Source organism: Cheilinus undulatus, linkage group 9 (genome assembly GCF_018320785.1).
Source record: "Cheilinus undulatus linkage group 9, ASM1832078v1, whole genome shotgun sequence".
NCBI classification, from domain to species: domain Eukaryota; kingdom Metazoa; phylum Chordata; class Actinopteri; order Labriformes; family Labridae; genus Cheilinus; species Cheilinus undulatus.
The window spans coordinates 46,929,864-46,953,456 of NC_054873.1; the positions used below are offsets into that span (position 1 = coordinate 46,929,864).

Genomic DNA, 23,593 nt, shown 5'->3' on the forward strand with positions numbered 1-23,593 from the left:
AAGATGATTCAACAATAAGGAAGAGAATGGGGAAAAAGGCAACCATTGCTGACAAAGAAGAACACAAAGGCTCGTTTGACATTTGACTAAAACCATCCTGATGATCCCCAAGACTTCTGGGAATAAGTCTGCGGACTGACCAGACAAAACTTTTTGAAGGTGATCCTAACACAGCATTTCATCAAAATAACTTCAGACCAACAGTCAAACATGGTGGTGGCAGTGTGATGTCTGGGACTGCTTTGCAGCTTCAGGACCTGGACCACTTGCCATAACTGAGGGAACCATGAATCCTGGTCTCTACCAGGAAATGCTAAAGGAGAATGTCCAGCTATTGAGCTTAAGCATACTTGGGCTAAACAGCAGGACAATGATCTAAAACACACCAGCAAGTCCAGCTCAGAATGGATTAAAAAAAAAAAGAACAAAAGGTTTTGGAGTGGCCTTGTCAAAGTCTGGACTTAAATCTGATTGCTGACATGAATGAAAACCCTCCAGTGTGGTTAATTTAAAACAATTCTGCAAAGATAAGTGGGTCAAAATTCCTCCACGGTGATGTGAAGGATCCATTGCCAGCTATTAGGGTTATGGGGCAATTACTTTTTCACACAGGGTCAGGGAGGTTTGAATGGCTTTTTCCCTTAATAAATGATATCATCGTTTAAAAACTGCCTTTTTGTATTGACTCAGGTTATCTCAGTCTAATTTTAAATTTGATGATCTGAAACATTTAAGTCCGACAAATACTCAAAATAATAAAAAATCAGTATGAGGCAAAAACTTTATCGCAGCACTGTAAGGATGTGGGAACTGCTGCTGGAAGCTGCTGTTTGTCATTCATGTTTTGTGCTGCTTACTTGCGATGGACCATGATTATTTTCTATTGTATGTGAGGCCACTTTTAACAGCTTTTCTCCTTTATTATGTGAAATTCATCCATGAAATGGAAACGGTGCTTTACTGTTTAGTAAAAACACCTTGTGGAGTGCAGATTTGTTGAACTGGGTTTTCAATTCAAAACAAGAAGTAAACAGCAGAGCAGAACCAACAAAGCCAAGCTGGTCTCTACTCACCATCTTTTGTTATTCTTTTGATTAAGAGCCTCCTGGCAACATGATTTACATGCTGTGCTTTAACTGCTATATAACCAGAAGTTAACAGGTAGATAGTAAACTCTGTAACTCATCATTTCAGTGAATCATCATTCTAGGTAGTTACTCAACAATGAATCAGTACTTAGTGGTCGCCTATCATTTAGCTGCTCAATCGTTGTCACCTATTGAAGAGTGGAGCATATTGTAAAGTGTTAATGTTTTTTCAAAGACTTTTACCTCCAAGAGCCATAAATGTACAAGCTTCTTCTTTTTGTGGCAGCTGTACGTTCAAGTTTTAAGGATTTGTCTCGACGCTGAACAGAGCGACACTTTGAAGAGCCTTACTCTTAGCAGATGAAAGCTGTTCCCTCAGTGATGATGCACCACATAAAGTCAACAAAAAACACTAAATCCAAAGTCTTTGATCTTGGTGTTAACTATCTTTAAATAGAGTGAGTGTGTACAGTGTTGTCTGACTTTTCAAAATCACTCACAAGACATTTGTGACAAATTTTACTAAAGCAGCGACTCTCAACTTACCATTTTCTTTTAATTTCAGATTTCAAGATCACTGAAATGTGCAAGAGAAAGCTGAGCGGCAATGTTGCCCGCCCCATGTAGTCCGGCTCAGGTTCAGCTCCAACCTACGGCACCTTTCCTTTATGTCCACCACTCCCTCCTCCAAATGGTGTCTCTTTCTACTCTTCTCTCTCTAAAATAAAGGCATAAAAAGCCACAAAATCTATTTAAAATAAAACTGAAATGTGCAAGTAGTCAAATCCCAGAGCAGGCTTTGGTCGGCAGGTTTGTTTCTGAGAAGTCTTTTGAGGACATTCATGCTGTCAGTCAGAGAGCGAGGGTTGGATCAGCCCCGCTGATAAATCTGTAGTGGACGTTTTCCAAGAAGGGCAGCTGTGACTGAAGGAGGTCCACTGTCGTCATCGAGAGGTTTTTGCACCCTGAGATGTCGAGAGTTCGCAGACGCTTACAGTGCTGCATCAGAACGAACAAAGACCTGAGGGGTTCAAAGATCATGCAGTTTAGGGGTCATCTTTTATCACAGGCTGAAGATATAGCAGGCGATATGGACCAAAAATCACCTTGGTATTATTTAACTGAAAGCAATACATGGCTAAAATCTAAATATTACCCAGACTCTAACTCACTTGTCAGTGATGTTATAGCAGCAGGACAGGTAGAGGTGCTGCAGTCGGCAGAGGTACGGTGCAGCCAGTGCCACCCCAGAGTCACTGATACCAGGGCAGTGACTGAGCGAGAGGCTGGTGAGGCTGCGGCAGTGCCAGGCGACGGACACTAAACTGGCGTCAGAGATCTCTGTCAGCATGGAGAGAGACAGACGCTGGAGGTCTGGGTAACGTACCACCTGAGGAGAGAAGAATATTAAAGTCAGTGGATTTCAGTTTCATTAACATGATAATCAGAGACATTTTCCTCTGCTGTCACCTGTGTGATGCTGCTGTCGGTGAGTTTGGGACACGCAGAAAGGTCAAGCTCCTGCAGCCTGCTAAGCGCTAACAGTGAAGATCCAGCGTGCTGCTTGAACTGCTCCAGGTCGTTATTGGTCACCAGCTTGGGTCTCTCCAAGAAGAGCAAACGAGGAGGCTTGAAGAAGCCCATGTTTCCAAAGGTCCTGGTGAACCTGGGCTCATCTCCCTGTTAAGAAAAGACAATGAGCTCAGTGCTGTCCAGCAATCAGAAAATCCATCCCAAAAAAGTTGGGATGCTGTGCAAAATGTAAATAAAAACAGAATGCAGTGACAGCCAAATCTCACAAACCCATAAACAACATATCAGATGTTGAACTGAGACTACCATTTCATGACAAAATAATAGCTTATTTTGAACTTGATGGCAGCAACGCTTTTAAAAAACAGTAGGGATGGGCCACCTGAGGGCCCAAAGATTAACAGCACCAAATACTGACCTTTGGTGTTGCCCCTTCCTTGCAGAGATTTCTTCAGATTCTCTGAATCTTTTCGTGATATTGTTAGGAATTATAAGCAAGAAAGAGTTTCTCTTCTCTCACTCTCTTCTTTTCTTTTTGTAAATTGTTTGGACTGGTTTTCATGTAGAAAACGAACAGTGTGTTACGCTGTGGGAAACGTTAATCAATTGTCCAATAGCCTTGAATGCACCATGCCAGCAATACGAACATAGCTGCTGCTATGTCACCTTTACTTGAGGTCACAAGACTCAGATAGAAAGGGGCTGCCACCGAGAAAATGAGGAGACGCCAACTTGTTTAACGGACTTGGCAGCAAACCCAATCCCAAGGACTTGGATGAAACTAGTCATTGTTTTTTAATTAAAACCCAGCCAAACCAAAACTGAACTGTAATGAAGCTTGGGTTTGCCAGTCACCACAACCCCCTTTTAAAGCGAACAAGGCCAGAGGCCCAGCCCACCGTGCAGGTGAGCTTACCCAGCTTCTGTCTCCTGTCATGAAAACCAGTCTTTACTTCTCCTGACCGTCTCTTCCTTTAATACCCTGGATGTTAGGGCTTTAGATTGTGCTTTTGTTTATTTATCAGGGTTCAGCCTGAAACAATATTTAGTACTATAGATGGTGGGATATTCAAAGTATTAGCCATTTTACATTGAGGAACATTTTTCTGAATTTTCACTCATTGGTGAACCTCTGCCCATCTTTACTCCAGAGAGAGTCTGCCCATCTAAAATGCTCTTTTTATACCCAGTCTTATTACTGACCTGTTGCACATTAACCAAATTGGTTGCAAAATTCTCTGTTTTTACTGATCACTTACTTTTCTAGCCTTTTGTTGCCCCGTCCCTACTTTTCTGGTGTGTTGCTGCCATCAAATTCAAAATGAGCTAATATTTTTCATTAAATTGTTTCAACATTTAATATGTTGTTTTTGTTGTACTGTGATAAATATGAGTTTATGACATTTGTAAATCATCACATTCTTACATTACATTACATTTTGCACAGTGCCCAAACTTTTTCAGAATTGAGGTTTGATATGTAATGTCTTCGTATCTACAAATGTCAGGGTTGAAAACCGAATGCTATTGAGATATACACTGCCATACACATTGTGTTCCACAGTGCAGAATGATTTTGATTTGATTTTACTGGTTAAGAATATATGAAATATTCTTTTCCTAGGGCTGTTTAAAGGGAAAGCTAGAAAATGAGCCACTAATGCCTGGTTCTGCTGAGAAATACTTAACATTTTAGAAATAAAAATCTGTGGACAAATGTTGCAAAAACACATGACCTTGGTCACGAATATTTTATTGTGTCAAATCATTCCCATATGACTGATGACTCAGCTGCTACTGCTTTAAAATCTTGCCTCAAAGGTACCAAAATATACTAGTCTGTTGACACAGAGTCTACATAGTGTAGCCTTAAGTAAACATTGTTACACAACCTATAGATCACATGTAGAAAACGGTGTTTAGTCACTCTGTCTTCAGGGTAGAGGACTGAATCCTATTCTGGATAAGTAGTTTTACCAGAATGAGCATTTAGCTCAGAGTATGCACCTTTGTTCAATGAAAGTACACCAAGAAAAGTATAGTCTTCTAAATACGCTAATTTTCATTTATATACTGAGAGAAGTCACAACCAAACACAGGAAGCACCTTCTGGATATTTCCTTCTTAATTTATACATTTCTTGCTTTTTGTTACAGTCAGTTATTGTTTCTTCTTATTAGTATTTCTTTGATTTTATGGTATATCTTTGTACTATAGAAATGAAAATGCTTTAAAGGGATATTTTGATATTTTTTTTAAAGTTGGGTTGTATAAGACACTTGGCAATAGCAGTGGCATTAGCTTTCAGTGTGTTGCCCCTTTAAGGAGAGCGCTGGGGTATCAACAAGTAAGCTAAGCTATACAGCCATAACGATGGGAAAAGTTTGGGATCATTGTCCTGATGCATAGTGCTTGAGCTTGAGGTCAAAAACTGATGGCTGGATATTCTCCTCCAGGAATTCTTGGTAGAGAGCACAATTCATGGTTCCATCAATTAGCAGCCTTAACTGAGGCCAGTGAGGCCTGCAGGTCTTTAGATGTTGTTCTGGATTCTTTTCTAACCTCTCAGATGAGTCGTCCATGCGCTCTTGGAGTCATTTTGGTGGGCCAGCCACTCCTGGGACAGTTCACCACTGTTCCAGGTTTTCCCCATTCGTGGATAATGGCTCTCATTGTGGTTGGCTAGAGTCCTAAAGCCTTAGAAATGCCATGATGTGTTACATATGATGTTTTAGCCTACTTCACTCTGTCAGACAGGTTCTATTTAAGGGATTTCTGGATTCAACAGGTCTGGCAGTAATCCGGCCTGGTGTGGCTAATTTAACAGAACTCAGCTTTCCAAAAAATGTGGTTAACCAAAGTTAATTCATGATTTAACATGGGGAGCAATTAGATGGATGGCGTTTTTCTCTTAATAAATGAATACAATTTCAAAATTGCAATGCAACATTTTGAAGCTTTATAAAACAGCATTAGGAGTAGATTTATATCAAACAGGAAAAACTGAACCTCAGTAAATATATTCATGTCATACTTTGTACATATCTGAGCTCGTTCTAGTATGTGGGTTTCTGAGTGTGTGTCTGTTGTTAGAGACAGACTGGCACATGTGGAGGATTAATACTATATACATGAAAGCTATGTATAGCTGTGTCTTTTTATCTGTGACTAGTTAGTCCTAACTGAAGTCTTATTGTGAGAGTATTTAAAATCATATCAACCCCTGTGACCTCCAGGATATACGAAAATTATTCCTTCATTTTTAACGACCCTGAACACACCATATGATCTGCTGCAGATGCTCTAGAAGTTTCATGAACAAACACAGTGTGTATTTTCTCACCGTCTCATGGTCCTGCTCATTTTTGGCCGTTTCCTCCATCCCCAGTAAACCCCAGTCTGTCACTTCTTTACAACAACTGAGCCTCAGAATCATCAGCCTCTGCAGGTATGTTGCTATGGCACGCACCGACAGGTCGGTGACGTTCACGCAGGACGTCAAGTCCAACTCACGGAGAGAATCCCCAAGAAGCTGGGTGAGAGAGAAAACTGCAAAATCCTGAAGCAAGAAGAAAGAGAAGCTTTCTAATCCCCATGTGTTTAAAAAAGTATTGTTATGTATGTATATGGACAATCATACTGGAAGACTGACCCTGATGTAGGTGCAGCTTTTGAGGCTGAGTGTCTCCAGCTGTGGTCGGGCAGCCTTAGATCCTGACAGGCCTCTTACGATCTCTGTGCCACTGACATTCAGACACTCTGACAGATCCAGACTCCTCAGAGTCGACACGGACAGGAGGTCAGCGAGGCCTGTGGAAGATGAGAAACTGTCTCTTTCACTCAGAAAAAAAGGGATGGTAAACAGAGAGCTGGGATGTTAAAAGACATGCTATCTATCTTTCAAGGAAGCAAGTCAGGTTTTAGAATTTGGGATCTTTTATATACACAAATTGAAATTTAGGTCTCTGGACGACACAAAAGAACAAACCGCGTACCTTTTTCAGTGATCCTCCAGTCGTGGGATAAGGACAGATGTATCAGTGACTTCAGGGCTGCTGCAATGGCTTCTACAGACCTGTTTGTCAGCTCTTTGCAGGCGCTGATGTCAAGTCTCTGCAGGTTCGGCTGGTGCTTCACCAGAACCTCCATAGAGTAGTCAGTCAGCTCCTTACAGCCGTGCAGACACAGTTCCTCCAAGACTAAACCCTGAACCTGGAGCACAGAGAATATTCAAGGATTCAAACACACTCTGATTCTTAAAGTGTGAGTCTTCTGTGAGGTAAACCTGGGGAAACTGTTATCTTATAAGGTTTATTTTGGGGCTTCTGTGGGATAAAATAGGACGGTAGATAGAATCAGAATCTTGGGAATGTCATGCAGGAAGAACCTACAACCTGAAATTGAACCTGGGCTGCCTGCTTCAAGGGCAACAGCGTCCGTTTCTGCTTGGTCTGTGAACTCTACTGCAGTGTAAAGCAGACTCTTCTCTTGCATAAACCAAAGACCAAAGATGGCTTTGTTGAAGGAGCTGAAAATTTACTGACCTGTGCAATAGTTCGCAGGGATTCAGGGGTGATGGAGGTCCTGCTGAGGTCCAGAGCTTTGATGGTGGATTTCTGCTCCATCAACAACCTCCGCAGGTTCCTCAGTGACAGCAGTGCTGACGAGTCCTCAACGGCTCCCACCGGACAGCCTCGATACGGGTCGAACTCAAAGGCAATATGGCAGCCAGCCAGTGAGAGGCGTCGAAGGTGAGGAGTGCAGCCGGTGAGACGGTTAAAGGTGAGATCTGAGAGGTAGCGCAGGTCTGACAAGTCCAGCTCCTCCAGACCAGACAGAGCTGCACTGACCTGGAACAAGAAGATGGAGCTTTATTTTACTTTTTTACATGCAATTTTCAGAACATACAGTACTGTGCAGAAGTTTTGGGCATGTAGAGCGCTAACAGTTCTTCACAGTTCCTAATGTTCCACAACCTCAGGCTGAAGAGAGGAGGGAGGGCGGCCAGAGTCAGTGTTGACACATTTGACATGTACGTGTGTCACTCAGCAGCCAAGGTCGAGCTTAACAGCATTCCCTTTGTCCAGGCCTTTGCACCCCTGGTAAAATGCCCAGCAACCACCAACAGTTTTCAGGTGCTTAGAACATACGCACGACAACCAGGGGGTTGTGGCAGCCCTCCTACTCACCCTAACAGTACCCTAGGCTATATTTAGCGCCACAACTACCTGTAACTCCACAATAAATTTGTGGTTTTTGTTTTGTTTTCATCAGATTATTTTCCCATGCCCTTGATAATGTACAAAGACATCCAGAGCATGACCTGGGTTGTGTCAATCCTCCTTCCCGCCCGATGGGGCAACTCAGGTGGGCATACTCGCCATTACACGCCTTACTTCAGCCTCAAATTTCAGCCCAAACATGCCTTCTTCTTCTGCACAGTAATGTATATGTTTATTTTTATAACCTGTATATTTACAAGCAAAGAGAAAAGGAAGAGACTAATGATAAAAGCATGGCTGTAAAATAAGTGAATTGTAAAGTAAATGCTGCATTTTGACAGTAAATCATAATAAATATGTTGAAGCTGCTTGTTAAAAATATAATTTGTATTCTGAAACAAATTTTAAGTTTATACATTGACAATGTAAAGTATTTCTTCTCAGGGTCTTGATTTGTAAATCAAATAAAGCTAGAGAGAAGCATTTAAACTTGATGCTGACTTTTAGATTTACAATTTAAATGAGACATGACTTGGAGCTGGGAGGCAGCTTCAAAGATTTTTTCTGTTAGACACTTTTTTAACACTGTTGTAATTAGGACTGGGCAATTAATCTAAAATCAGATTAAATCGCAATATGGTTTGCTGCAAATTTCAAATTGCAGAAGGTGCAATATTTCTTTAACCTAAAATTTATGTCAATTTACCAGTTTAAAACTTTTTTTTTTTTGCTGCAGAGATTTTATGCATTACATAATCATGCAATCATTTAAGTGGAATTTTTTTTAGAATAGTCAAAAAAAAAAATCCTACTTTTTTCTTTTTTTGTACTTTTTTCTCATTATATACAAGAACAACATAAAAACTGTCAGTCCCTTCAATACAATTCATATCCAATTTGTAAAGCAAGTCAAAAACATCAGTTAGGTATTTTTTCAAAACTGCTCAGCCCTTGTTTGATCTAATTTTGTGTTGGTTGTAACATAGAATGATTTATTGCTTGTGTTTGTTGGAAAATACATGAGATGAGGAACTTCAAGAATAACTGCATTTGAAATCGCAATTGCAATACTGGGTTTAAAAAAAAATCACAATTAGATTATTTTCCCAAATCATTCAGGCCTAGTTGTAATTAAGAAATATGCAGGAGTGCATGTACAAAGTGACTCACCGTCCCTGGTTAATGTGACAGCATTTACACTTGTCAGAAGTTCAAGTTTAGTTGCTTTCTTTGCAGTTAAGATCAACAATTAAGGTAAGAGATTTTCTCAAGAAACCAAGATTTGTCATGCTTTATATTGAAATTTGTACCGTCTTTGTCAAAAGATACTTTATTTCCTGTCTGGATGGGAACTTCTTTTATTACGAAAGGAAATAAGGAACTTCTGGTGGATTCAAAGTAATAACATTAGCTTGATCATTTGAAAAAGAACGTGAGATTGGTTAGAAAGTATGAGAACATAGAAAAAGAGAAGAGTTAAAAGGTAAATGTTAAATAACACAGGTGAAGATGACTCGACTTGTCCACTGAGCAGACTTTTTAAAGTGAATACAAAACATTAAAAAGAGCAGTAGCTTCCTTATTTTACATCACCATGAGAGTAGAACCTCTAACAGTAGAATGTCATTGTCATGTCATGTCATTGTTTTAAATTATGATTATGTTGTCATTCATGTTTATTTCTAGTAAAAATAGTCTGTAAAAGGTTGTCATATGGAATGATTTTAACAGTTGGTGTGTCATTAATTGAGCTAGCTGTGTTTCAACTAAATCCTTTGTGCCAAGGAGGGACTTTGGAACTTTGAAACATTATCACTGGTGGAAAAATAATAAAGCTGTGTGCATGACTCAAAAGTGTCACATGGGTCAGTAGTATGAAAGGTCAACATTCATCCAGTATAGTAATGATGGAAACTCTGGCAGTCATTCACATTTATGATCATGACACAATGACCTGCTTCCTTTTCTCTACAGACATCAGGTGATACAAAACAGGACAAGGAAGTTAAGGTGTACAGAGGCTTCACTCTGGCTCACTTTAGTGATATAAGCCTGAAAAAAAGGATTTCCATGTGCTTTACTCGCAGTTAACGGATCTTAAGTTTGAAAAAATAATAGAGGTTGGAGCTGATTGGCTTTGGAGACACTGGGTCAGGTACATTTGTGACTAAAGTTTAAATGTTTAAACTATAATGGATTGTTAGCTGTGTCTTTATGCAATTATCTGTAGTGATCTGTAGCTGATGGGGGCTGGTATATCACTAACATGGACAATGCTTCCTCCTGTTTTTAATTCTGAATAGCCGATGGATCGACCAGATTCCATGCATCTAAGGAGAACTATATTCTGTTGCTATAAATAAGTATAACAGTTGATCTGCAGTGTCTCCTGTAAACACCAAAGCCTGATGAGTTGTGATATGCAGCTCAGCTTACAAATGTACAACCACTAAAAACAAAAGCACTTCCCATGATAAAAATCCAGACTCCTGTGTCTGATTAGAAACATGATGTACTTCATCCAATCATATCATTACATTATATAAAACACCTGCTGATATTACCTGCTGTCTGTGCTCCTCCCGCGAGAGGAAGGCCCCAGACATGAAGAGGCTGTCCAGACCTCTGAGGTCCAGCCTGCGGAGTGAGGTGAGGCGAGGCAGGAGGGCGAGCAGAGAGGCTTCTGTTATGCTGCTACCCGGCAGAGCCAAGCTCTCCAGCTTTGAGCCCAAACACAAACCCACCTGATGAGAGGACACACGAAAATAAGATACAGACAATTACATCAGGGGAGGAAATACAAACCCAATTTCAAAAAAGATAGGGCGCTGTGTGAAATGGATATAAAAACAGAATGCAATGATTTGCACATCTTATAAACCCAAATTTACTCACAATAGTACACAAACAACATATTAGATGATGAAATGGAAACATTTTACTTTTTCATAAGATCATTTTGAATTTGATGGCAGTAACTCATCTAAGAAAACTAAGGACAGGGCAAAAAAAGCTGGAAAAGTAAGTGGTATTAATGAAAAACTGCTGGAGGGGCAATTTGCAATAAATAGGGTTAATTGACAACAAGTCAGTGACATAACTGGGAATGAAAGGAACATTTTAGAGGGGCAGAGTCTCTCAGATTTAAAGACTATCTAAAAATGTTCCTCAACATAAAATTGCAAATACTTTCAATATACTACCATCTATAGTACATGATATCATCAAAAGATGCAGAGAATCTGGAGAAATCTCTGTACAAGGGACAAGGCTGAAGGTCAAGATTAGATGCTCATGATCTTTGGGCCCTCAGGGGCCACTGCATTAAACACAGTCCTGATTCTGTATTGGGAATCACTGCACGGGCTCAGGAACACTTCCAGAAATCACCGTCTGTCAATATAGTTGGCCATGCCCTCCACAAATATAAGTTGAAGCTGTATCACGCAAAGAACACAATCAAGAAACGCTGGTGTCTTCTCTAGGCTAGAGCTCATTTTAAATGGATTGAGTCTAAATGGAAAACTGTTCTGTGGTCACAGGAAACAAAATTTGACATTCTTTTGGAAACCACAGATGCTATGTCCTGCAGACTAAAGAGGAGAGATACCATCCTGCTTGTTATTAGTGCAGAGTTCAAAAGCAGACATCTCTGATGGTATGAGGTTGCATCAGTGCCTATGGCGTGGGCAGCTTACACATCTGGAAAGGAACTATCCTATACTATATGCTGAAAGGAGAGAGAGGTTTAAGAGCAACATATGCTCCCATCAAGACCATATCTCTTTCAGGATCTTGCATATTTCAGCAAGACGATGCTAAACCACATACCATATCCATCACAACATCATGGCTTCACAGTGGAAAAGTCTGGGTTCTGAACTGGCCTGCCAGTAGCCTAGACCTTTCACCAATAGAAAACATTTGGAACATCATAAAAGGAAAAATCCAACAAAGAAGACCCAAGACTGTTAAGCAGCTAGAATCCTACATCAGCCAAAAATGGGACAACATTCCTCTCCCAAAATTCCAGCAACGGGTCTCCTTACTTCCAAGACCTTTACAGACTGTTGTTAAAAGAAGAGGGGATGCTACACAATGGTACACATGGCCATAGATGTCAAATTCAAAATAAGCCAATATTTTTCAAGAAATGCTAAAATGTCCCAGTTTTAACATCTGATATGTTATACATCTAGTGATATCAGGATGTGATAAACTTTCACTTCAATTTTGCATCATGAGTGTTACCATGATGGAGCAACAACATCCTGGTCCGTATCACAGGATATTCAGATATGTCTGATAAACAGATATTTAGTAGATTTAACCAGGTAATAAACAGAATTTTAAAAACATAACTACAGTTATGATTGCCCTCTAGGAGAGAAGACTTTAATTTATGGCTCCTAGCAGAGTACATTACAGCAAACTTGAGTCTGACAAAAGGTTATTTGAAAAGACTTTCATACGTCCTCAAGGTAGAGACTTTTCTGATCTTACAAAGAAACGTGTGATCTTTAAAACATCAGAGTAACTGGGTCTTCACATGAGAGCAGCAATGTATCTTCTAAAACAAACAACAGCTTTATAGGACTGAAGGAGAGTTTTACACTGGCAAAAATGAACTCTTCAATATCACATTTTAACCCTTCAAATATCAGATCTGCTGTTAATATTTCTCATTTGGCCTCAGTGTGAAATAAATGTTGCTTCTCCAGGTCTTCTCGGTAAAATGAGCAATACTGAAAGGGTAACTAAACCCCAGTTATCTAAAGATGATCTAACTTGGAATTTCAAAAACTGCATTTAAAACATTCACAAATCAACATGGACCAGATTAGTAGGGGTTTATGCCCATTAGACATGCCCATTCACTCCTTTAAGCCAAGCTGTTTAGCATTGACAGCGATGATTTGGAAGATTTTTTATAGGTGCAATCCACATCCTCAGCACTGCTGCTGATCCCACAAATGCATGTTCTGTACAAATGTGGCTCCATTTAAAAGGGAAATAAATAGGCTTTCCAAAGGTAAAGGATCTATCACCAAGAAGCATTGTTACAACAAAGAAATAATCAAACAGATAAACACTTCCTTACTTCTTGTGCTTAGTTCAGTATACTACCATGCCATTTAAAAGCAAGTTTATGGAAAAATGAGGGAGAAAAGCTGTTAAAGAGGCACCACAATCCTCTTAGCTCTTGGCAATTCACCCCATTGACTCTTATTGTGAGCAGCCTCACTGCACACAGCATGTAGGGGTACCAACCCACGAAAAGAGAGCCACAGAAAGGATAAATGCGCTGTTGTTTGCAAAAGACGCATGTATTGGTAATGCATAAATGAATGCACGTACTAAAGTGCAGTTACTTGGTATATGAATACCCAAAACAGACATTTTTGTCCATAATTGATTATGGTGATATTCTTTACATGTGTGCTATGTGATCTCTTGAAAGAGAGATTTTGTTGGCCTTAAACAATACACGGATGGAGAACTGGTGTATCTTTTGTTAAATGGTCATTTACATAAATTACCTTCTTATCTATGCTCTCTACTGATTCCAAAATGGATTCATCATGTATGAAATTCCCCAAATCCGCTCTGTCTTTGGTAAAAGACCTTAATGTTTTTGCTCTGTCATCTTGGTCTAAGCTACAGGGTCACCTTAAGCTAAAATGCTGTATTAGTTTGGGACATTTTAAAGCTAGAACTAGGGAACATTTGACATTTGGGAATGCACATGTTCCTCTGGTTTGTTACCCTTTGATGTTATTCTGATTTTTTGTCACATGTGAGGAACTTATCGTGCAGCCGTCCTGGCAGGACTCCTTTGTAAAAGAGGTCTTAGAATCTCAGTGGAAATACACCTGGTTAAATAAAGGTCAAGTGAAATAATATGTGATAATGCATTGTTCAAACAAGTAAGCTTCACAAAAGGTTGCTTCCTGGTCAAGGCATGGCATAAAAAGAGTAGTTCTTTAAGTAGTAAACGCTTACTGCACCTCCAGTAGTAGAGATCTGGACATACTGTGTCCATCCAGCTGGCTGATGATCAGACTGCACCGTGACTTTCTGCCCAGACCTCTGACCAGCTCAAGAGACGAGGCTGAGGCCGGAAAGCAGAAGGTGATGTTCTTCTACACAGAGAAAGACACAGAAAGGTAACATGCGACATGCTTGGTCAATGTTTGAATACACTTCATTAGTAAGGGTCTCTGGTTACCTGGAAGCTGTGGTCCTGGCTGGCATTGTACCAGCTTCGACAAACCAGAGAGGCCTCCTTCCTGTCTGACGGGTGAAGGAAACTCAGAATGTAAACTATGATCTATGGAAAGAAAAAACAAACAGCAGTGAGAAACATTAAAATCAATCAAGAAACAGCTTGAATTCTATTTTGAAAATTCTTCATTCAAGATAAAGCTAACTATCATTGCCTAAATTACACAGAAACATGGAGAACATTCCATCTAAGCAGCTTCCTCATTTTTAATCTTTAATCTGTACAAGGATGCTGTCTATGATAGACACTGTATGTGGTTTGGTGCAGCAGTCTGTAGCCCCTTGGTTCTCACCAGTTAGGTTAGGACCTGAAAGTGGGTCACAAAGCCACTTTCAGTGGGTGGCGGTTGTGCACCTGGATAAATACGTGTCAGAAAGTCCATGATGTGCTCTTATTTTGAAGGATGTGTCAAAATATCTTCATTCCATTACATCTTTTGTTCCATCTCAAGTCTCAACTGCCCCATTTTCTTTAAATTTACTTCTTTCCTCTATTTTGCCTTTCTAATGACACTGTTCATGCCTTCATAGCTCTTAGAGAACGTTTTCTAGTGAGCCTGGAACTTGGCTTGTCTTTAAAAATTAAATCCACACCAGAATCTCTGATATTGAACGTCTGTTTATGCAGTTGTAATTCATTTTTCAATCATTCCTGCAGTTAGCCGGTTAGCCTGCTGCCATATTGTCTGTTTGTATCCCACGATGCGTGGCAACTGGCCTCATCACATCATGCTTTGCTGAACAGCACACATACACAGACTTAGAAACTGAAAAAGAGAGCCTGAATGAATCATAACAGAAAGAAAGAGACACAGAGAGGCCGTGACGTGTCCCTCACAGTATCTGCAGACAGCAGCTGCCTTAAAAAGTGACTCAAATTCCCAAAAGTACAAGGACTGTTTTTTTATCTAAGAAAGTTGAGTTGAGGTTTGTGGTTAAGGAGGTGCTGGTGGGTTGTGAAGCTAGATCAGCTGAGAGCCATTCCTTTAGCCAGTTCTCAGTGATAGCTTTTTTGCAGTTACGGGAAGACCTTGACCATATTTGCTTCCTGCATGTACAGAACTCTCCAGACAACCCAGGTTTTCACAATTACTAAGACACATTTCTCAAACTCTTTTTCCTTTTTCTCTAAACAGTGAACGCAAACCCCAGTTTTCACTGGACTTCCACAAAACCTCTGTGGTCGAAATCAAACATCCACATTAAAACAGGGATGACTGGTACTGTACAGCACTATGACTGGGAACAGTCAGCAGCATAATAACTGAGTTATGAGAATCCTTCAGTCTGCATATACATTTGACATCAGATTTCTCATAGAAGCCTAAAAAGTGTAAACTCCAGCTCAACAAAACTCCTCACCCACACTTCCCCAACAAGGATTTTTCAATAGTATCCTCATAGCGTAACTGAAAGCAACATGAAGCTTTTAGCTTGCCTTTTCATACTAAATCCATAAAGGGGCATTATAGAGAGCGGTACAGTATGACGGATATGATGATATTCTGCTCTTAGTGTCGATCTTCCTCCTGTTCAAAGTCTGCTACCTCTGCAGACCCACAGATTGTCTCCATCCATTTTGATATCAATCTTGGATCACTCTTGAACTAAACTGGTTTGTTTGAGGAACTTTTTTCATGGTGCTAGTGCCAAAACGGTACCTGAAGTGATATTTTTGAAAGAAAAAAGTGAGTTGAAAGTCAGCAGGAGACTAAATGCTGTCTGGGAGTCTTAAATGATTCACAGATTTAACTTTATAAAATAAAAGTCAAACGTGATATAAGAAAAGAAAACCAGTGCAACTTAACTAGGGCTGGGCAATTAATAACAAATCAAATTCAGTCACAATATGGCTTGCTGCAATTTTCAAATCGCAGAATGTGCAATATTTTTATTTGACCTGAAATTTCTGTCAAAATACCAGTTTTATACTTTTTTGCGGCAGAGACATTATGCATTACATATCATGGAATCATTCTAGTGAAATATTTTGAGAATAGTGTACAAAAAAATTATATTTTCTTCATTTTTGTTTTTTTTATTAAATATGAGAATTATATAGAATAAAAAATGATCATTCCCTTTAATACAATTCATATCTAATTTGCAAATTAAGTCAAAATCATCTCAATTAGATATTTTTTCAAAATTGTTCAGCCCTGGTTTTTATCTAATATCGTGTAACTATAGTATAGAATGAATTATTGATTATTTTTGTTGAAAAATACATGAAAATACATGAAATGAGGAACTTCAGAAATATTCGCATATCAAGTTGCAATCGCAATATTGGGTAAAACAAAATCACAATTAGATTATTTTCCCAAATCATTCAGCCCTAAACTTGACACATAAATCAATTTCCCATTTTCAATAACGCATTTCTCGCCCGTCATTTGGGCTGTTAGGGTATTAACCCCAGAGGTACCAGATTTCGATACTCATTTCTAGTCTAACAGTGACAACTGTGCTTATTTTGTTTAACTTCTGCCATTGACGATTACCATTCTGCATCACAAGTGCATCCAATGAAAAATAAGTTTAGAAAGTGAGATTATGTTTAGAGTTTTGCAAATTTTGTCTACTAAAGGATGGCCCATTCAGTAAATTCAATAAATGACTGTTTGGTGCAGAGAAAGGGAAATAGTGTTTTAGCAAATGTGAGAAAACTGTGAACATGAACACTTTGCAGAGAGCCAAGTTTATGCAATCCCATAAAGATTTTATCTTAGAGCAATTCCAGACAAAGTGGGTGTGGTTCCATGTTGCATGGTCTCCAGCATTGCTGTTGAACTTTTAACTTTGGATTTTAGCTGAATTTAGTGGAAAAGAGGTGGCTTCTAGTACAGGACAGACCTTCTGTTATTTACAATTTAAAATGTATAAATCAGCATCACTTTTTGCTTAAACTAGTTTAAAAATATCCTGAAATATCTACTATAGTGCGTGCCTTCTGTATGGATCTATGTTTATGTGTCAGTCTGTGCTTTGAGGGTGGGGGAAGCGTGAAAAAATATTTTCATAGGCCAAAGGGGCCCTGCAGGAAAAGTGTGGGAACCACAGCATTTAGAGTGTTATTACCTAAAGGCATGAATGTCTGATTAACTGACTGACTGTCCTTCAATAGGAGCAGTCAATGACACATGCTCATCCTGCAGCAGTGGACTGCTACTGTGACCCCTTACTATGTTGGTTTTACGTGAATAAATGAATGAATGTATGAACTGACCTCCAGAGGTAGCTCAGGTGTTTCCACAGGGTCCTCTCCATTGCAGTCTTCCATCTCAGCTTCCTCTTCGTCCTTATAAAACAATTAAACCATCACAACTGTCTCAAACAGACATTCACTTCAATGTAAGCTAGCTGCACAAGTTCAACGGCGTCTTCGTCAGTTTACCAGCGTTAGCTGCTAGGCTAAAAACATTAGCTTCTAAGAGATAAAATATGGTAAAAATGCGGCTGCCTTATAAATTAAATAAATAAAAATGCTTCATAACTGGCATACGAGCTGTCCAGCCGGCTGTCACTTCACTAAGCTACTTTACAATCTACCGGAGGCTGTAGGTTTCCGTCGGCTTTCTGACTTCGGTTGAACCAGCTGACTGCAGAGTATATATTACGTCAGAGGGCAGGGCATTCTGGGTAATGAGTTTTCTTCTTCGCTTTTTAGAGGCGTCCAAAAGCTTCGCATTACCACCCTCTGCTGGCTGTTGAGAAGCATCATTTCAGGTGTATTTTGGATTTCTGTCTTTATTAACGTTCTTGCCATAAAAGTAAAGAAAAACTCGAACATATGATGTAATAATGAAGATGCCCCCTAACTATTTCAGGAGGGAGGAATGATTTATCATTTTTCTGAGGAAAAACAGCCTAATTGAGATCAACTATTCCCACAAATTAAAACTGTATTCAATATGGTTTTGATGCTATGCTTTTGTAGAGGTTTTTAGAGGACAAGATAGATTTTATCAGGCTGGTTTTGTTGACCTGTGGTGAAATCCACATTATCCACCTACATTTTTGTGGTTTATTAAACGTTAAGAGGATGGAAACCACTTATTTGTAGCCTACACAGAATTTACAGAGGTTTCCAATTGTAAGTTTGACCATTTTTTTGATCAGAAAAGCCATTTTAGCACTTTGACTGACACCCCAAAATATGCTTTTCCTTTTTGGATCGATGGAATGGCAAAAAAAAACAATGGAAATCCAAAACTCTACATGGATTTAAACAATTTACTAGTCTTGTTGCTGTTAATGTTGGGTTTAATTTTTCATAAAGAGTTATTTTTTTATTTTTTGAAAGTTTTATCACATTAAATAGAAACTGTAACCTTTGATCATCTTCCTGTCCCTATAGATTTCATAGCCATTATCCGGTTAGACACTTTCCCACTCACCAATGATCCATAATATCAATTATTGCTCTGTTCCAGGGAGAGTGGGACTGACGATTGAATGGGATGGTTGAACAAAAATAGCGTTTGCCTAATTTTTTCCTATGAATGATTAAAGCTTCCAAAACTGCTTCCCCACAATGATGTGGCATCCCATAAATAGGCCCACCCGACGCGCCAGATACAGTTTCATTTTTCCATTGCATGGATGTATTTCACATTCATCTGAGAAACCTCCCATAGAAAGTGTTTGGGAGGGGCAGGACATGAAAAAAAATCTCGGAAGGGGATTGGATGAACGTTTGGTCAGTCACATCACGACATGCCAATCAAAAGGAAAAGAAAAATTTATGCCAAGGTCTATCAGGATACATGCAAAACTATCACTGCTAAGAGAAGCTTATCGCCTGGCTGTTTGCTCTTGTTTTAATAAAGAAATGTGGTTGAGTTCTGATACAACAGATGCTTTTGTATAGCTATATCCAAGCTTATTGCTACACTTGAGGCAGCCATTGCTATCCACTGCCAGTACATCTAAACCCCGGCTGTAGCTACCGCCTCGTTCACCTGAATTGAGACTGATTCTTGGGGCTTTTCCATTACATGGCGCAGCTCGGCTTGACTCGGCCCAGCGCAGCAGGGGATTTGCTTTTCCAACACAACCAAGCTACCTGTTTGAGGGCACGTTTAGAGCAGATGACACAGTGTTTTGAGCCCTCCTCTACTCTCTGTCTGGTCTGATTGACTTTAAATCGTGTTAAATCAAAAATCAAACTGTAAACCGACAGCGCTGCAAGCTGCTCTTTTAACATTCTCTCTCTGGAGAGAATTTTCCTGCATATATGTTAAAGAACAGTCATTATTGATTTGTGGGGTGAAAATTTGTCATGATCCCGAGAAGCGCAGTGCGCTTGAAGGTGGGGCTGGTCTGGTTTGGCCCTGCTCATGAACAGGGCCATTTGAGTGCGGCGCGGCCAAACTGGTGATGGAAATGTAAATCAGCATGGCTTGGTTTGGCTCAGCGCAGCCAAAAAATGGAAAAGCCTTATGATTGGTCAGACCTAGACCCGGCACAAACACTTCAGACCGGAGTTTTGCAAGCTATACTTCCTGATTACAGACATGGAATCTGGACAATCCATCGGCTTTGCAAGGTTAAAAACTTAAAGCTTTTTAAAATGTAACAGAGTACAATACATTCCTCAAAATAAGCTAAAGTAAAAGTATAAAGTACTCAAAAAAAAAAAAAAATAGAATTACACAATAAAAGCTACTTAGTTACAGTAATTTGAGTAAATGTAATCATTTACTCTCCATACCTGGTCCTCCATTCACATTTTTGTGGTTTATTAGACATTAAGAGGATGGAAACAACCTACAGAGCATTTACACGGCTTTTCTACTGCAGAGTTGATCATTTTCTCTATCAGGAAAGTCTTCTTAGCATGGTCCCTATCTCACGAATATATGCCAGATGGCATTAATACAATGTAATTCCAAAACTATGCACAGAAATATATTTTTAGTCTTGTTAGAGTATATATAAAATTCTAGTTTACATTGTGAGTTAAAATTATATAACAGTTTTGACATGATAAAAATTTCAGTTCACCTGAAATGGATCAGTAACATCTTCAGTGTTGCAGAAATGTATCATGTGTCAGACTATTAATCAGCCCATGATAAAGTCTGAGCATGAAGTCCTGAAATAACCCTGAATGTGAACCCCAAACAGCAAAACGCTGTACTTCTGCAGACATAAAAACTCAGAGCTGCATGTTGCAGTTCCACCACTTGCCTGTAGAGTGCGCTCACACACCGTTTTATCCATGTGCAGATGTTTGCACGGTCAGAGCAGTGAGAATAACACTGTTTTATCCAAAGACAAAAACTCAGTCAGAACAAAGACAGACCACAAACACATCAGTCAACATTACAGAAAATTATGAAATAAAAATTCTCAAATGTTTCACCATGTTTTTATGTAAAAGTACAGTATAAAATAAGAGACTTTAACCCAGTCTTAAAAGAAACACTTGCTCAGTTTCAGACTCATGTGTGTGCAAAAATAAGACGCTTTCATTCATGTGTATTGCTGACTGTGGTTCAGGTTTCACTAAAAAATATTTTCATGTTTTTCATGTTTTAGATCCTAAAACCCTGCATATTTAGAAATGTTGATCATATTACATTAACTTTTTTTATAACTGTCCTCTATATGTATGTCAAATAAGCAGACTAAGTTTTGTTCTTTAGAGACATTTTGAGGATATTTTCTCCATTGTTGTGCAATGGACCCTGGGTAATGATGTCAAATGGTTGCATTTGTCCTCTTCCAGTGGAGGGTCATCATTTCAGCCATGAAGAGGACAGTAAGGACAGTTCAATACAGAGTAAAAGGCCAAGAAACACAAAACTATCAGTAATAGTGTCTACCTGAAACCTAACCAGGCTGAAGTATCTTCAAGGATAAGAATTTTCAGTTCTTGATTGTAAACGCAGTGAAAATCCAATTCATAATTTTTAAAGAACTCATAAAATGTCCTTAACAATTATTTCTACGATAAAAATCTCCCCCGGATCCCATTATTCTCCCATATCTTTTCATATCCTGTCACAACTACACCATGAGTGATTTTTCCACAAAAAAAGAAAAAATATATCGTATAATATATAAATATATATAAATCTATGTGGTTAATCCGTTTGCGTTGTTTTAGATTTGCTCTGCGTTGTGAGCTTGAGTGCTGAAAAAGTCATGTAAAAATAAAATGCATTATTATCATTATTAATTTTATCCTTTATGTAGCATATATGGAATTTTTGCATTGGAATGACTATAAGAAAACATGTTAAACATATATTGGTGGTTAGTTGCTTATATTATCTCAGATATTTCCATTGCTTTAGGTTATGTAAAGGGAAGAACACACATTTATGCATGGGGCACTGCTGATACGACTGCATGCTAGCATGCTGTGGCAGTTTGTTAGAAATCTAAATGCAGAGGGAGTTTCTGACTGTACTTTCTGTTCTTTCTTTTCTTTCATTTTTCTGCAGGTTGGAAGTGAAAGGTACAGACCAAACGCTGCAATACCACCGGTAATTATGGGGGGCAGTGTTGCGCAAAGTAGCCAAGAGTTCAACCCAGGGCAGCAAAACACAACAAAGAAGAAACATTTAAATCCTCTTTTGTCTATTCAAGCCTGTTTTTTCCCCAGATTTTTTTTCATGTATATATTTTGTTTCTTTTATTTTGTATATAAGTACTAAATAATTGATGAAATAGTTGTACTTGATGTCACAAAATTTCAATAAAATGTTCATCATAAAAAAAGAAGAAACTGTTGAAAAATGACAGAACTTTTTGAAAAACTTTTCCAGAATATTATTTAAGTTTTTAGAGAGACTACAAGAGTACAGCTGGGTGGAGGATGGACGGAGCAGCAACAAAGGAGTCGTGGAGGTCTGGGAGAGACCTCCATTATACTGTTCAACCTAAAAAACAGATAAGCTACATGACTGACCATGTAAAATCACAATAAGTACAGTTCAGCCTCCAGGGGGCGCTAAACTAAAACAATACTGACGAATATATAACCAGCTCTGCTCATCTTTTCATTCATACATTTATTATAATGAGGGAGAAATGCACTGAAAAAGGCACTTCCATGTCACACTGTAGCGACCCCAGACTGGATGCACATTCGTGCACCTATTCCAGAGTGACTTGGAAGAGGCCGAGGAGGCGAGAGGAGCTGAGCAGAGTGTGGGATTTCCGTGTTACAGAGGTCAGTTTGGGCAAAGAACTCACATCCACATCTTTGTCTAAAGCAGTGCTATTTTTCCGTTTTAGTCTTAGTTTTAGTCTTGAAATGAAATGCATTTTAGTTTTAGTCACATTTTAGTCATTTCTGTCCTTTTTAGTTTTAGTCTAGTTTTAGTCGATGAAAACTTAAAACATTTTAGTCTATGAAAAGTCCTCACATTTTAGTCTTTACTTTTGGTCCAAGCATTTATTCTTTTGCCTAAATCTGGTACTAAATCATGTCCGTGTGTTCTCTGCACCCTGTGAACCTGGGGTCCCTGCTTTCTACAGCTGAGAGGCAGAATAGCTACAGATGCATTGTTTTTGACAGATTTACCCGCAGGGGAGAAATATCACAGATTTTGAATGTCAGACGAAAACTACAATACATTTTAGTCTAGTTTTAGACATTTTGATGAAAACTAAACTTAGTTTTTGTCAGTTTTAGTCATCACAGATCTATTTTGGTTAGGTTTAGTCTAGTTTTTGTCATGGAAAAAAGGTTGTTGAGGAATAGTTTTAATCATAGTTTTAGTCGACAAAATTAACACTGGTCTTATGTTTGAATAATATAGATATTTCAGTGCAGAAATTCAGAGGCATTGATGGATTTTTTTAAGTACAGGGAGCACACATGAGCCTTAAGGCCTGCAGTAGTCTCAGTTCTTTGCTTCTTTCTTGGTTGATCAAAAATGGTTTGAGACTGTGTTTAAAGTACGGCTACAGACTGGCTTCAAAAGTGCTCATTACTAAAGCTTCATCTGATATTTTCGACTGTCTATAAGACTGCTACAGAAGGAAGCATGAACAGCTACTAGAAGCTTCTGTTCTTCGGCTGTATCCCGTGTTTTTTGCTGCTTCCTTGTGATGGACCACAATCATTCTCTGTCATCTGCCAAACTTCTCCCATAACATATAACTCCAGCCAAACAGTGTGGCCCCACTAGACATTGCCACGCCCAGCCCTGACAGTTCTGTCCACCTTGACAGCTTACTTAATTTTTTGGGGCTGTGGATTTTGAAAAAAAAAAACTGCATTACATTAGGATGTTTCCTTAACAACAAATCCCCGTTTTCATTACATGGATAAATCTCCCATAATGAGGGAGAAAAGCTGTTTAAAGTTACGCTACTTTCCTGATTTGTTTTCCAAGCTCCCAAACTCCCAACGTCATGTTTTGTTATTGTTTTGATTGAGAGCTCCCTAATGTCTCTCTCCACCATGACCTGTCAAACAGCTGTTTACCTCAGGATACAGAA

At 39.1% G+C, this 23,593-nt stretch overlaps 1 protein-coding gene across 2 annotated transcripts; it reads right to left on the reverse strand.

The window, feature by feature from the left end:
• Positions 1-182: 182 nt before the first annotated feature.
• Positions 183-17,744, reverse strand: lrrc29 (leucine rich repeat containing 29). Of its 2 annotated transcripts, none has more exons than XM_041796474.1 (12): positions 17,681-17,744; positions 17,358-17,429; positions 14,073-14,174; positions 13,852-13,986; positions 10,408-10,587; positions 7,166-7,471; positions 6,617-6,833; positions 6,274-6,431; positions 5,965-6,180; positions 2,559-2,768; positions 2,261-2,478; positions 183-2,109 (listed from the first exon to the last, which is right to left on the reverse strand). In XM_041796474.1, exons 2-12 carry the CDS (start codon positions 17,409-17,411, stop codon positions 1,941-1,943), a joined length of 1,965 nt encoding a protein of 654 aa, XP_041652408.1. In that variant the 5' UTR covers positions 17,412-17,429; positions 17,681-17,744; the 3' UTR covers positions 183-1,940. The 2 variants fall into 2 exon arrangements, with proteins under 2 accessions (XP_041652408.1, XP_041652407.1); XM_041796473.1 differs by having other exon boundaries at positions 17,526-17,725.
• Positions 17,745-23,593: the final 5,849 nt, after the last annotated feature.

What these genes read in the sequence shown, in the direction of transcription:
- lrrc29 (XM_041796474.1), bottom strand. Translation starts at nt 17,411, where the DNA reads ATGGAAGACTGCAATGGAGAGGACCCTGTGGAAACACCTGAGCTACCT. An exon ending in GGGAGGAGCACAGACAGCAG is followed by an intron (nt 7,472 to 10,407) that starts GTAATATCAGCA and finishes TTCTTGTTCCAG; the next exon opens with GTCAGTGCAGCTCTGTCTGG. An exon ending in CCCTGCGAACTATTGCACAG is followed by an intron (nt 6,834 to 7,165) that starts GTCAGTAAATTT and finishes TCTGTGCTCCAG; the next exon opens with GTTCAGGGTTTAGTCTTGGA.